Here is a 15,119-nt window from a genome sequence, read left to right as displayed (position 1 = left end):
CCCATCCACAAGAAGGGACGGATGGAGGAACCTGGAAACTACAGACCAGTCAGCCTGACCTCAGTGCCAGGGAAAGTGATGGAACAGATTATCCTGGCGGCAATAACTGCGCACCTGAAGGATGGCCAAGGGCTCAGGTCCAGCCAACATGGATTTAGGAAGGGCAGGTCCTGCCTCTCCAACCTGATCTCCTTCTATGATCAGGTGACCCGTCTGGTGGACGTGGGGAGGCCTGTGGATGTAGTCTATCTGGACTTCAGCAAGGCCTTTGACACCGTCCCCCACAGTAAACTGCTGGCTAAGCTGTCAGCTCGTGGCTTGGACAGCAACACTCTGTGCTGGGTTAGGAACTGGCTGGAGGGCCGAGCCCAGAGAGTGGTGGTGAATGGTGCCACATCCAGCTGGTGGCCAGTCACCAGTGGCGTCCCCCAGGGATCAGTGCTGGGCCCCATCCTCTTTAACATCTTCACTGATGATATGGATGAGGGGGTTGAGTCAGTCATCAGCAAGTTTGCAGATGACACCAAGTTGGGAACAGATGTTGGTCAGTTAGAGGACAGAAAGGCTCTGCAGAGGGACCTCGACCGACTGGACAGATGGGCAGAGTCCAATGGGATGGCATTTAATAAGTCCAAGTGCCGGGTGCTGCACTTTGGCCATGGCAACCCCATGCAGAGCTACAGGCTGGGGTCAGAGTGGCTGGAGAGCTGCCAAACAGAGAGGGACCTGGGGGTGCTGATTGACACCCGCCTAAACATGAGCCAGCAGTGTGCCCAGGTGGCCAAGAGGGCCAATGGCCTGTATTAGGAATAGTGTGGCCAGCAGGAGCAGGGAGGTCATTGTGCCCCTGTACTCTGCATTGGTTAGGCCACACCTTGAGTACTGGGTCCAGTTCTGGGCCCCTCAGTTTAGGAAGGACATCGAGACACTTGAACGTGTCCAGAGAAGGGCAACAAGGCTGGGGAGAGGCCTTGAGCACAAGCCCTATGAGGAGAGGCTGAGGGAGCTGGGATTGTTTAGCCTGGAGAGGAGAAGGCTCAGAGGTGACCTCATTGCCCTCTACAACTACCTGAAAGGTGGCTGTAGACAGGAGGGGGTTGGTCTCTTCTCCCAGGCAACCAGCACCAGAACAAGGGGACACAGTCTCAAGCTGCACCAGGGGAGGTTTAGACTCGAGGTGAGGAGAAAGTTCTTCACTGAGCGAGTCATTCATCATTGGAATGGGCTGCCCAGGGAGGTGGTGGAGTCACCGTCCCTGGAGGTGTTCAAGGGGAGATTGGACATGGCACTTGGTGCCATGGTCTAGTCGTGAGGTCTGTTGGAACAGGTTGGACTTGATGATCCTTGGGGTCTCTTCCAACCTTAGTTACTGTGATACTGTGTGATACTGTGATAAAAGCAGAACTAAAAGGCTCTACTCGTGTTTTTTATACATATGTAGGGTGGTCTTGTGCATGCTGGAGATACCTAAAATTTGCACATAGTGTTTAGGGACACGGTATGGTTTAGCAGTGGAGTTGGTAGCATTAGGTAAGTGGTTGGACTCAAGGGCCTTAAAGGTCTTTTCCAGTGTAAAACATTCTGTGATTTTATGGTTTTGTAGAGTAACAGGTCTGGGTTTTAACTGCTTTCACATTGAGCCATAGGAGCAGTTGTTGGAAGGCACATTTTAAAGCCCCACGCTATACAAAGAACTGTTTCCAGTTAGAAGGTGACTTCAAAAATGTGGACAGAAATGAAGAATCATTGATAGATCTTAGAGCACACTTGCTTTCTTGAAAGCATACATTCAGTCTTTAACAGTATCTATTGATTTCTGTAGTGTCTACCTTTCCAAAGAGTAGCTAGCATAAGAAGTGCTATCATACCTTGTCCCATAATACCAAGACCAACCATATGGAGAAAAGACATGTTTCAAGGTCCTTACATCACCTGGTTTTAGACAAATTGTTTTATTTTTTCCTTCCAGCAATAACCCCCAGCAAACTCAGTGATTCTGAAGAAAGCATCAGCAGTTATGGCTTGGGTTTAACTTGCCATTACTGTTAATAAAGAATCTCTTCAAGGATGCATAAGTAGATAAACCTGCAGGCATAATAAAGCCAATGGAGCTCATCTGGAATAGGGATGCTCCTGAAGAATAGGTTTGCTTGTAAACTCTCTCACTTTCTGATTAAGATCTCTACATTACTTGCTTAGAGACTTAAAAATAACAGAAGTAACAGGAATGCCAAAAATTCTGCTGCAGAACTCTTTCAGTGACTACAATGTTTCAAGACTCTTCCTTGTCAGAGGTTTTCCACATGCATCTAACTAGTTAAATGGCACAAGTGCAGTACTGTTGCATGTTCCATTTCTGGGAAAAGTCTCTACTTTACACTAGGGAAGGAAAGAATCCAGATGGGGAATACTGACTGCACAGCCTTTCTGAAGGAAAGTGATGTGAATTTTCACTTCTCAAAAATCTAATCTGTATGTCGCAGCAGATGATGCCATCCACAGACATGTTCTGCTTTGCTTGGCTGTTTTACATGAGGGAGTTCTGTGCATCGATCTGGTAGTCTGACACATTTTTGGCAATCAGCAGGAAAAAAAAAAGTAAATACCTTAATACTTTTACTGTCTCTGTCCATGTCTCCTGCTCACTCTCCCATGGATCAACCCGAATCCAATCAGATGTCTCCAGTGCTAGTTTAGCCATTGCTATGCGGTGCCTTGCTGAAACCAAGCCTTTCTTTCCATAGTTATCATTAACAGGAGACATTATGCCTTCAATCACTTGATATCTTCCTTTTGAAAAAAAAAAGAAAAAAAAAGTAACCTTCACAGAACCTTGAAATTCAGGGTGGATGGGACCTTGGGAAGTGATCTAGTCCAACTTCTTCAAAGCATGGTTAATTTGAAAGTTATAAGAGGCTATGAACAACCTGATCTAGGTATTATTTTAATACAGAAACAGCAATTAAATTAAAAAGCAGCCTTCTTGTTCAATATGTCTATCCTATTAGATGATTCAAAAAAAGGAAAGTTGGATGATCTTACAATTTTCTAGCAAGTATAGATGTTTATAATTTATGATACAAGCTATTAACATTGCTAGATATAATTCAGTTTTATATTCCAGTAAGTAGAGCTTTTATATAGCCAGAGTGATGGATTAATTGACCACTGCTTTGTTCTTAAGCATCTGATGTTTGTTATTTATCAAAATCATTGTGCTTTTTGTTGTGTTAAAGCAAGAATTATAGGGTGTTACTGCAGCTGTGATTCATGCAATTCAGATAAATAAGAGGACTGAAGAACAAAGATGGGGCTAAAGGAATCCAAATTGAGACTTACAGCACTATGGTCCAAACGTCAGCTTAGAAATATTAATGACCCTTCCTGTCTATTTTATCAGGTTAATCTGATTGAAAATACTCTCATATTTTTCCACCCCTTTTAATATAATGCAATCATTAACACCACAAGCTCTTTCTGTTAAGACTTTGCAGTTCTGATCTCAAATCAGGAAACAAAAATGTATCTCTCATTTTAATAAATCAACAAGGAAATATGAGCTGTGTCCCTCAAGAAATAAAGAGAGAATGTTTGAAATAAACAAATGAAACAAAATGATTTCTAATGTTAACACCTGCATTTTAAAGAACTGTGATAAATATGATACTGAGGGAGGAAAAAAATCCTATTCCTTTTTTTTTTTTCTAATTCAGTTGTTTCAACAGAGACACTTAAAAGAATGCAGCAAGTTCCCTCTATTGCCTTGCACTGAAAATGATACTTCTAGACCCATAATTTCTGATACTGGCATATGAGAATTTAATAGTATAAAATGATGATTTAGTGACTTCAGTTTTGGTGTTACAAGGTAATTTTTTTGTTTCCAAAAGAACTTAAGTGGATTGGACTTAAAAAACAGCTTTAAAACCTGTGAGATTTACAAGCCTGTTAAAAGGTCAGTCCAAACTCTTCCCTGTTTAAAACATTCTCATTACAGGCAAAGTGATCAACAGAGAAACAAAATTTTCCAGAAACATTTCTTGATATGAAAAATTATCACTTGACATCTAAGCAAGAATTATTCTCTGATACTTTGATATTCTACAATGCCAGAACAAATTCTCATTTAAAGGGAATAAAATTAGAGTTTAAATTAATGCATTACCTTTATTAAAAGGGTTTTCTTACCCAGTAACTTTTTTCATTCTTTCAGTTTCTATTTTAAATTAATATATTAAATTAAAAAATGAAAACTGTGAGATCATGCTAGCCAAGAATGATTGCAAGTCTACCATACCCTTGTGAGATTTCAGTCTCTTGTCTGGCCTAGCACTGCACACGCTAAATAAGCTAACAGCTTCAGATGCTCTATTAGCTTGTTCCAAAGCAGACATGAAACCAAATGGAGGAAAAAAATTAAGGGTGCTACTACTTAAGGTACTAAAGTCAAATACAAAAACATTTGAGAATCTTCACAGCAACTGAGTAACCCAGCCGTAAGCAAATATAAATATGATGAGCACGGGAACCTCCCACCTCAAAATACAAGCTTTATCACTCAAATTATAGGGGAATATTGTATTAGTGTCTTGAAACAGCTTCTGTATTGAAGCAATAGTCATGATTTCCCTTGAACCCACAAGAAATCAACAGTAATCCTCCCAGAACTCTCAGCCTAGCAATGCTGGGAAAACAAAGGCAATGATTTTTCATTGCTCCATTACAATTAAGTAGGGTGGAGGGATGTTCAGATGCTATCTAAGGGACAAAATGAAAACAAATGCACCACATAATGACTAGATACATGCAATCCCAAATAGTTGAGTTCAAAGCAATTCACTAACTAAATATAAAAAAGATACCATCCTGCGCTTACCTTCCCATGACATGTATGTAGAGATGGCCAAGCATGAAAAAGAAAAGAAAATAGGCAAGACTTTAACTGTATGGTCACCTTCTGTGAGGAGAATTCAACAGAAGGAAAATCAAAGGGGTAAACAATTCAGCAATCATTGCATTGAACGTCAACATAAACACAAATACATCAGAGCAGTAATGGACAATCTTTTAGGCTAGCTCTCCATAGGATGGATGACTTCACCTTCACTTCAGAGTGCCTGAAAGATGCACTCACTGAATTAGATGAGGTGTGCAAATACTGTAGTGACAGATGCCATATGAGTACTGAGACATACATAAATCATATCCACCTGGCTGAGTGAACTACAGGGGCTGAGGATGCAGATTTACCTTTGCAGTCAGCCAGCCAGCCACTCAGATACACAGCAACTTCAGGAACTCTCCTTTGACAGCTAAGTGAGCACACACAATTATCAGTCCTCAGATAAATGGTGACTGATCTCCACACACCACATCTACAATAAACATTCTATATCCAGACCTCAAAATACAATTTCTATACAGTTCACTGGACTTGGACAAAAGAATGAAAGGCAGTTTCTTGACAGCCATGAAAAGGAAAGTTAAACCCATCACCCTGAGAGTATCAATGTGAACAATAAAGTATTGTACCTCTACTCACAGGATACCCTATTCTGAAATGCTGTCATCCAAACTGAATTCTGCCACGTAGCATGACTGGAAGCAATGGCTCTCTTCAGAGATGCTACAAAACAGACAACTACGACTCCAGTGTCCAATACAGGGCACAACTCAAGCACTACTGCAAGCAGGGGATGCCCACCTGTTAACCTGCTGGGTTTCAGAGAAAACCAACAGAACTTATGGAACAGAAAGATACCTACATTTCTTCCACTTAGAAGAACACTCCTTAAGTTCAGGAAAAGGCTAAGATCTAAACTATATGCACAGCTGACTGTATTCAGAAAACCAAGTTTTATCCAACAGAAGTGTTGTCTTTAGGGATGTGGTATACCTTGAGAAAACATTTATGCTTTTGCTTCTTTGATTTGCACCTCTGCAAGCGCTCTCTATAGCTTTAACTCTCTCTGAAAGGGTCACATGTGCCCCTCTTCATGGGACTTTCAAGGTTAGAGCCTAACATAGTTAATGAAGTACTGCTCTTGCAAGCAGTGCTTGCTTCAATCATGTAACTAAAAATTTTACTGTAAATCATGTAATTTAAAAAAAAAAAAGCAAAGCAGCGAACCAAACATTTGTTTCATTTTTAAAGTTCAGTTAGTTTTGACTATCTGTCTGTGAATAGTTATCGTATATGTGGTAAGTAACTAGGACTGATCTGTATTACTATACACACTACCAAAGAGTAGTATCAAACCAGGATTATTTTGCATTGTTCTCAAATCCCTGACACCAGAGTTGTTGCAGGAAAACAACTTGAAGTCTGTGCCATTATGCTGACTGGCTGCTGTTAGAACCTGTTCCTACCCTTTTCTTGAACTGTTACCTCATTTTAATCAGATGCAGCCCTTGAGCAACATAAAATTCTAAAATCCCAAGTCTGGTGAGTGACTAATTAGTCCTTGGACTTCTTGGCTGTACTGCCCAGCACTGCATTTCACACAATCCATCGATTTGCCACATTTTTCCCCAAGTTTCCTTAAGATGTTACTTCATTTTCCTTCACTTCCCCCTTGCATCTCTCTTGTCAGAAAGAAACATCTCCCCTTTCATCTTCACCTTTTGGTCTTATCTAGAGTAAATATCGTCCACTGGCAATACCTAGAAAAAACGGTTTTAAACATCTTCCACAGACTGATTCTAACACTATTTCTTTGAACTTTATGGTCAGATAAGAAATACAGTCAAATAAAAGCATCTGGCATTAGATCTTAACATACCAGAAAGGCATTTGCCACAGTCAGTGCAAGTTTGAAGAAACAATTTTAAAACAATGGACTGAATCTTAGAAGATTCTAACTTTGTGCAAGGATGTGTAAAAAGTCAAATTCACATGAGCCAGATAAAGAGAATCATTAGAGTTATTCAGTCACATGTAGTTAGATTTGTTGTATTTAAAGTGGCATGACAAGATTTGTTGACAGATACTAACAGCAAAAGGATGAATTACTTGACACATGGCAAAGAAATTGCAGATACTACTTAAAGTATCAGACAGTCAATAAAAGCCCTACTTAAAATAGGGATGTATGAAAAATAAGATTAGACAGAATTTGAAACTGAAGTGATGTGCAAAAAGCTGGCAGACACAATTACTGGAGATGTCAGTCAGTGTGCACATCAGGGACAGTCATGTCAATCATAACAGTAAAACCTGACTGTGAAGCCACCTCCTGCCAAGCTATTGCACACCTTGTCATTTCTGTCCGATACGTGATTGAGCAGAAATACTGAAGTGGCACCGTAAGTAATTCTCATAGCCTAAGAAGCATCAACCCTCATAGAGTCATATAAGGTTGGAAAAGACCTCCAAGACCATTAACCTAACACTGCCAAGTCCACCAGTAAACCACATCCCTCAACACCACATCTACCTGTTTTTTTGAATGCATCTATGGATAGTGGACACCGCTTTCCTGGGCATCCTTTCCTGGCAGACTTAACCACTCTTTCACTGAAAAATTTTTCCTAATGTCCAATCTAAATCTCTCCTGGTGAAACTTGAGACCATTTCCTCTCATCCCATCTCTTGTTACCTGAGAGAAGAGCCCAACCTCCCACCTTGTTACAATCTCCTTTCAGGTAGTTTTAGAGAGAGACAAGGTTTCCCCTGAGCCTCCTATTTTCCAGACTAAATAACCCCAGTTCCCTCAGGCCCTCCTCCTAAGGCTCTTCACCATGCTATTACTAGTCATAATTCTTCACTAAGTTACTTTTTCAGGCATTCAGTATTTATGTTAGCTCAGAACTGGCTTTGTTCTCGTGTCACAAAATCTTTAGTTATGTATAACCATTGTCCTGCAGCCCAAGTCTGCAACTAGTGCTTCTCAGTAAATAACCTTCAGTTTCTCCTATCATGCCCTGTATAACTGCAGAAGCAGAAAGAGGACTAAAAACGTAAGAGAATGACCAATTTCCTGGGTGTGAATGGTTCTGCCACAAAACTGGCACCTAGAATTGATCATTTTTATAGATGTTGCCAACCCTTTCTCTTTGAGAAACTGTGTTCACTATAGAAAGACAGACCATGTTCCCATACATGGTCTTTAATGCACAAAATACTTACACTAGTAAGACTCCACACTTCAAGAAGTCAAAAAGCAAGTCAAGTCCTATCCAGAACAAAACACTCATGTTTGTGAGGTGCAATGCAATACACAACGTTCATTTCAGCCTTTCAAATTTTCATTTTTAATCTGATTTCCACTAAACTTAAGTAAAATGCTTGTGAGTAAGGGGTGGTGTCTTGTCACAGACCCTAAAACAGAACAGACAATATGCTGTGATTCAGACAGAATCATAATTTGACCCTTCTTTCAAGGCAAAGAACTAAGTTATTGGACTATAACGTATGACTTTGCTCTCACATTTCCTTTCTACTCTACACTTAAATAGCAGAAGCATTTACAAAATTACAGTAAGACAGTTCAAATTTCTTTTTAACCCTTTACTTCTAGTCCTGTGAGAACAACAAAAGCATTTTGCAGTCACAACAGAGACTCATAGAGACAGCCATCAGAGCTGGCTATGTAAATTCTTCCTCATGAAAGCCACAGAATATGTAGCTGCTGCTTTTACTGCCCAGTATTAGTGGGTTACCAGATTCACACCCCTCCTTCGACAGCCAAATTCCTTTCACTATAATTTTCTGTTCAGATTCCAACTGAACCGCCTCTTTAGGAATTTCCCTGCCAAGATCCAATAAACTAGGATTCCCTTCCAACCTCTTCCAGAAGCATATCTGTATATTTTAGCTGCCAGATAGGGAAGGAAAAAAAACCACAACTCAGCAGCTAAAGAGCTGATCAAACTTAAGAGTTCAGTGATTCTCAGGAGCTTTTCTGATCCTTGCCTAAGTGCCTGATGTTACCTACTTTTCTCCTTTGCTACAGAAACTTTCCAGCACACTGACACCTACCTTTTCTAATCTCCTTTATGAGTGAACTGTTTTGCTATGGGAGATAACTTGTACATCTTAGTGAAGATGGAAAATGAATAATTGATGTTTCCTCTTTTCTTCAGTTTCACTCAGCTATCAAAACCACTAACTGCAACACTTCAGATTAAAACACACTATATCATAAAAGCATGAAACTCAAACACAAATGTTTCTTCCCAGTTTTGAAATTATTAAGCATACTCTTCACAGCTCAGCCTGTTCCATGAATACAATCCTAAAACTGCTGAAAAAACTTGCAGTTCATTTGCATCAATGTTCATTACCATGTACTGAGTCAAAGGAAAGGGTAATGATGGACTTTCTATATAGAATATGCCATAAAAATCTCACACTGAATGATCAGTAAATAGTATGAAGATTAAGCCAGCTGTAAAGTGATAGCTTATCTACAGTGAGTGGTGAAAGGCTTTCTTCCTTTTTCACAGTAAAATGCGTTGTGTGAGTGGTCCTAACACCTTACTGACCTGTTTGGTGCAGGTGATCTCTAGCCAGCTCAAATAAACGCATATGCATGTTTGTGATGGGGTTAAAGGAGCCACAGGCTAGAAGAATGACAGGTATCCTGCTCTTCATTCTGACAGCAAAACATTAAAAGTCCACCCTAAAAAAGAATAAAAATTATTAAAATAAAATACAAACACGATAAAGAGCAGCCTGCCTATTGTTCCCCAATCTAAAAGCACTGTGTTCTGAACTCCCTACTCCTGAACACTGGGAAAGTAGAGCAGCAAGCAGGAAGAACTACCTCAGAAACACGTGTTCTTTCACATTCATTAGGAAAGCATCAACAAGTTCTGCTTCTCCACATACAGAGATGTATTTCCAGAAATTCATAGTCACTGTTACAAACTGCTGTCATCTTTTTCACATTTTTATATTTTTAACCTGCTTTTCCCAGAAAGAAAAATTTCATTCTGTCTGTTAACCCTATTAATAACTTTGGATCCCACAGGCTAGATTGGGTTTTTTTTTTGTTTGTTTGGGTTTTTTAAGTAAGTTCTTAGAGTGGACCTTTGCAACATATGGCAAAACCCCACATGCACCACTCAAAGCTAAGTCTGACTTCCTTAGGTGGGCTGGTGGCCTATCAGCCAGCCAGGAAAAACTTCTAACTAGATTATCAGCAACTGCCTGTCCAGTTGAGCCAGCAATGATTGATCAACAACAGGGAAGAGCAGGGAGGACAAACTATAGCCCTTACAGGAAAACACCAGGGACTGTAAGAAACTATGAATAAGGTGAACAGGGGAAGAGCAGTGCTGTTAAAAGCAATGCAGGTACTTTCACAAACAATCCTTTGGTAATTTAAGCTCTCAGTCACCTCAATTAAAAAAAAAAAAAGGCAGCAGAAATCAGTTAAAATTATTCACTGTACTTGGAGCCACTTATTTGCATAGCTCTTTTTAGAGCTCATAACGAATATATTTGGCATGATAGAAAAAAAGTAGCATCCTACATACATTATCTGTGAATCTCATTTTTAGATGGGGCTCTCTTCTTTCCTAGGATATGAAGTCTCCACAACACTTACACTCATGTATCACACACACACACACAATTCTCTTCCTTTCCCCTGGCCTCCAGCCCTCTCCATCAGGTTAAAAGAGTCTTCTCTCAGAAGACACTTGCATCCTAAACTTCAGAAGTCAGTCCTAGGTTAACAGACTGAATCCAGAAGACTGAATCCAAAGGATTCTGTGCTCTGTTTAGTGAAATCTTATTCTCCACCTGACGTATACCAAAACAATGTATCGCAGAGACTATTTCTCACTGTTCCCACTTCTGACACACCCTTTTTTCCTTTCTTCTTCGTTTTTTCCCCTTTTCTTACTTAGAAAAAAAAATAACAGTAATGGTTTAAGTCAATGTCAAGCTGATGTTTTACAGCTGCCAACTCCATCAGTTCATCTCCAGAGGATTTAGAACTCTGAAGCCTAGGACTGTACAACATTCAGTGCATCTAGCAACAAGTTTTATATTTTCACTTGTGACATGCTGGCAGTTTACAAACTTCTTATTAAAAAAAAAAAAAAAAAGAAGAATACATGCTGTATGAATCTTGACTTACTGTAAAGATTCTTTTATAACATTTTCATTTTATTTTTCCTATCTCACATCATACTAAGGGAGCCATACTCAGGCAGAAAAATCTCACTGGCTGTGCAGCCACTTGAAACTTAGCAATAATCATAGAATCATAGAATTGTCAAGGTTGTAAGGGACCTCAAGAATCATCTACTTCCAACGCCCTGCCATGGGCAGGGACACTTCACACTAGACCAGGTTGCTCTGAGCCCCATCTAGCTGGGCCTTAAAAACCTCTAGGCATTGGGCTTCTAACACCTCCCTGGGCAACCTGTTCCAGTGTCTCATCACCCTCATGGTGAAGGACTTCATTTCACAGCACTTTCTTCTCTGATCTACTATCCCTGCATAGACACTAACAAACTCGTATGTGAAAACTGTATGCAGATTTCACAGGTTCTTTATTCAGCAAGATCAAACTCGAGGTGTTCTTTTGATCTATAGAAGCAGTTCTGTAAATACATCTTCATTGTATGGGGACAGGCCTTTTTGCCTTGAAACAGGTAGCAAAACATTAGTGTCTGTGATGAACTGAAAAAGAAATAATTGCTAGAAGTGCTCTCAATAGTCCCAATTTCTTGATAGATGTTACCACAGTTGATGCTGAACTCCCAATAAATCAATCCATTCCAGACTAAGAAACAGAAATGTTTTAAAACCACAGCTCTTGTATGACAGTTCATACAATGACATTCCTCAGTATCCAGCCCTGCAAACACACTTATACAATCTTATTTGACAACCTAAACCCAATGACAGTGCCAACTGCCAAGCAGTATCAGTCATCATCTCACTCAAATATGTGTTCAGGGAGGAAAATACACCCTCCTTCTTCCCTGTTACACATGTCAATAGCAGCTGCAGCTCTTAGAGCTCTGTTACATTCCCTATTCAGAGAAAGAGTAGTTTACATTCCCTTTGCTATCATGATTGTCATAAATGGAATGATATTTTGTCTTTTGAAAGTAAGTTTTTAATTCTACAGACGTCTCTATTTCTTACCTAAACCAGATGTGTTGAATGGTTTGATTGAAGTTCTTACTCTTTTATAGCTATTTATACTTTGCTTCAGAGGTTCTAGGGAAACACTTGAACCTGTAATTTGTAACAAGAAGACACAGAAACTCAAAATTCAAACCAAAACAAGAGAAAAAGAAATAAAATCAAACCACAAATGTACTAACAGTAAGCATAGAGGGGCATGTCTAAAGACATTTTCATACATACAGACACCCTACACACACGTATATAAAATAACTATGTAATCAAAACAGCAGGATTTTTATTGCAACTGTAATATATCCTAAACTTATTCAATGGCTAGAATTTTTAAGATTTCAAACAATACCTTTTGATTCAGCCACTGTCTCACTTGGCATTAATTAAGAGGAAAAAATGATTAGACACCACCCAAAATAAGAGACCAAAAAAAAAAAAAAGAGAGTTAAGCTAAGCTTCCCTGGAAAATCAGAAGATAAAACCTCAAACAGGAGAAAGCCTCCTGACCTGCTCATCTTATGTGATGCAGAGACAGTCACACTTCCATTGTATTCCTACAGTTACAGGCTTCTACAAACATTCCATTCAAAGTCATATGCATTTTACCTACACACATGAAGCAGACTGTCCTTAATTAGTTTCACCAGCTGAATACAAACTATAAGAAAGTAGGTAACAATGTTGTTATCAGGCATTTACTGGGAGTGCATATTGTGCCAGGGGAGTACATTTCTATTTCACGTGTTCCCTAAAAATAAGCCATTAAGACAGCCCTGAACACTTCACTAAGTTGTCTCTCCTGACAGATGTCCTATGGACCAAGACAGCCATTTCTGTATCAAATTAAATATGCTAATATCAATTTGCACCTATTAGTTGCTACATTATTGCAAAAAGTCACCCAAGTGTAACATCAATAGGTACTTTGTTAAATAAATAACCTGTGATGAATTTGTTCCCCAGCACATTGCATCAATGGTGCCCTGTAAAACCTCAGTCTTTCCTCCTGCTGTGGCTCCCAAATCAAGCTAAAATCTGAAGCACTTTTGAAGAGGTTGTACACATGTGACTCAGCTGTAAGGCCAGTTTTGTTGCAAGGCTGTATAAAGAGATTCCCATTAACTCAAATGTGTATCTTGATCCCCAGCAGGAAAAAAGAATTAAAAATGCTTCCACAACTGTGAAACTGGAACTGCTGTTCAGCTATTCCAGAGGCTGGACCTGACTTTACTCATAGCTTAACTGAAATGACCATACTTGTAGGCATCTTCATCATGTCTTCTCCTTCGTTCTCCTTATTACATCTGTGACAAACTTTTGTGTGTAAGCTATATACACACAAATGCTCCATAATCAGTAAATGATGATCTCAAGAATCTTCTGAGGATGATTAATTCTACAAAGGAATCACTTTTGTACTTACACACCCTTACATTAAAATATTCTACCAACTCAGAAATTGACACGAAGGGAAAAATATAAATATGAAGAATTTATTTGGAAGAAATTCCAATACCAGTATTCCCCCCCATTTTAATAAACATCCCTTATGCGTTACAGGGAACAAGACATTGTTATGGACATAAAATTTTAGGACCTTTTCTGTCCTACCCAACAGTGCTGTGTCCCTTCCCATTATATTTAAACACTGATTAAGCATAGGCTCCAGAGAAGGAATGCAACCAAAACTTCCAAGAACAGGCTTTGTTTCACATGAATTTGCTCAGTGTTCCCTTATTAAGTTTATAAAGCAGCACTGGTATATTGCATGTTATAGAAAAACAACCAATTTTGGTTTACAGTCACTCTCATTAGTACAAACCAGTAATTTTTAGATGTTGGCAATGAAAGAGACAAACCCCCACAACTGCCAAACTTTTATTCAAAAAAGCAGAAATAGTAAATTGTACAATAACATTTTAAACTGTTTAGGCATTCAGTATCTGGCAAATGAGTTTAGATTCACAGAATCACATAAATCCTCGTTTTCTTGAGACAAGGGAAAGAAAATCATCTGTACTGAGGCTCTGCCCATCTGCCATAAGGCCTGCACCTCTGAACTATCTTCATATGATTGAATTGATTTGCTCGTGCCTTGCTTAAAATCAGCAAGATTTTAGCAACGGCTGCTCAGCTATTCAAGTGCTTGCTGCATCAGCATCATATCTGGGTGTGCACCTCAAAGGATCAAACCAAATTCAAAGTGCTTGAAATCCCACTAGGTAAAACCACCAACTGTATTTCAGAATTGTAAAGAAAATACTTAAAGAGTGCTAGTGAAAAAAGGCTTGTTAAAGCAAGAAACATAGATGCCTGGCTGATCTATGAAAGTGGTTTTGGCTAATGTAATTAACACAACCGTGTAATACAGTATAATAATTGACTCAATTTTAAAAACATATTCTGCTTTTAAAAAGAAAAAACAATCACATTTGATTTTTGCACAGTCAGTAAACTTTATGAATACACTTCCTGTTAGGTCAGCTTTTCTAACATGACAGACACTGCCTTTCGTTGTACTTCTCATCAGTAAAAGGTAACCATGGCTGGCTGTCTTTAAAATTCATAAATGTTGGAAGAAAGAGAAATCAGTCTCTCTGGCTAGAGACTGTGAAGGGTTTGCTTTTGAACATCATAGGTATTGGTTTTAATGATGAAAGAGATGACTTAATAAGGTTTGAAGACTACACATTAAAGGATGTTCCTGTTTCATGTAATAACTGTGTATGGCTGCTCCTGGTGAGCACTTCCAAGTGTTCTGCTCTGGGCACATGCACCAACAGCAGTGGCTGAGCAGTAGTCTGCTTATAAAGGCCTGTTACCTTAGAGATGAGCATCTGCAGGTTAGAAAGCTTTCATCAACAGAGTATATCACATGGCTGTACATACATGAGTAGATATCTTCAAATGAGGCCACTGTAGAAGTCTTATGGCAGAAAATTCATTATAATTAGAAAACTCCTGTAACTTCTTTTTCTATTGCCTATATTCCTACAATATTCAAATAATAGGT

At 39.2% G+C, this 15,119-nt stretch overlaps 1 protein-coding gene across 6 annotated transcripts in view; it reads right to left on the bottom strand.

Moving 5' to 3' along the window:
• The window catches only part of NMNAT3 (nicotinamide nucleotide adenylyltransferase 3), a 29,641-nt gene that overhangs the window by 7,944 nt on the left and 6,578 nt on the right, over window positions 1–15,119 (bottom strand). The window contains exons 1-4 of one of the 6 annotated variants that reach the window (XM_054166384.1): window positions 12,456–12,500; window positions 12,110–12,202; window positions 9,487–9,623; window positions 2,607–2,790 (exon numbers count right to left, since the gene is read on the bottom strand). In XM_054166384.1, the coding sequence (XP_054022359.1) occupies window positions 2,607–2,790; window positions 9,487–9,595 (293 nt within the window). In that variant the 5' untranslated portion in view covers window positions 9,596–9,623; window positions 12,110–12,202; window positions 12,456–12,500. Of the gene's footprint in view, window positions 1–2,606; window positions 2,791–4,876; window positions 5,178–9,486; window positions 9,624–12,109; window positions 12,203–12,455; window positions 12,501–15,119 lie in introns of those variants that run through there. The other 5 variants (XM_054166383.1, XM_054166388.1, XM_054166387.1 and 2 more) reach the window with 5 other exon arrangements.

This window comes from Dryobates pubescens, chromosome 13, assembly GCF_014839835.1.
Source record: "Dryobates pubescens isolate bDryPub1 chromosome 13, bDryPub1.pri, whole genome shotgun sequence".
In the NCBI taxonomy this organism is placed as follows: domain Eukaryota; kingdom Metazoa; phylum Chordata; class Aves; order Piciformes; family Picidae; genus Dryobates; species Dryobates pubescens.
This window is presented reverse-complemented; position numbering and strand designations above follow the sequence as displayed.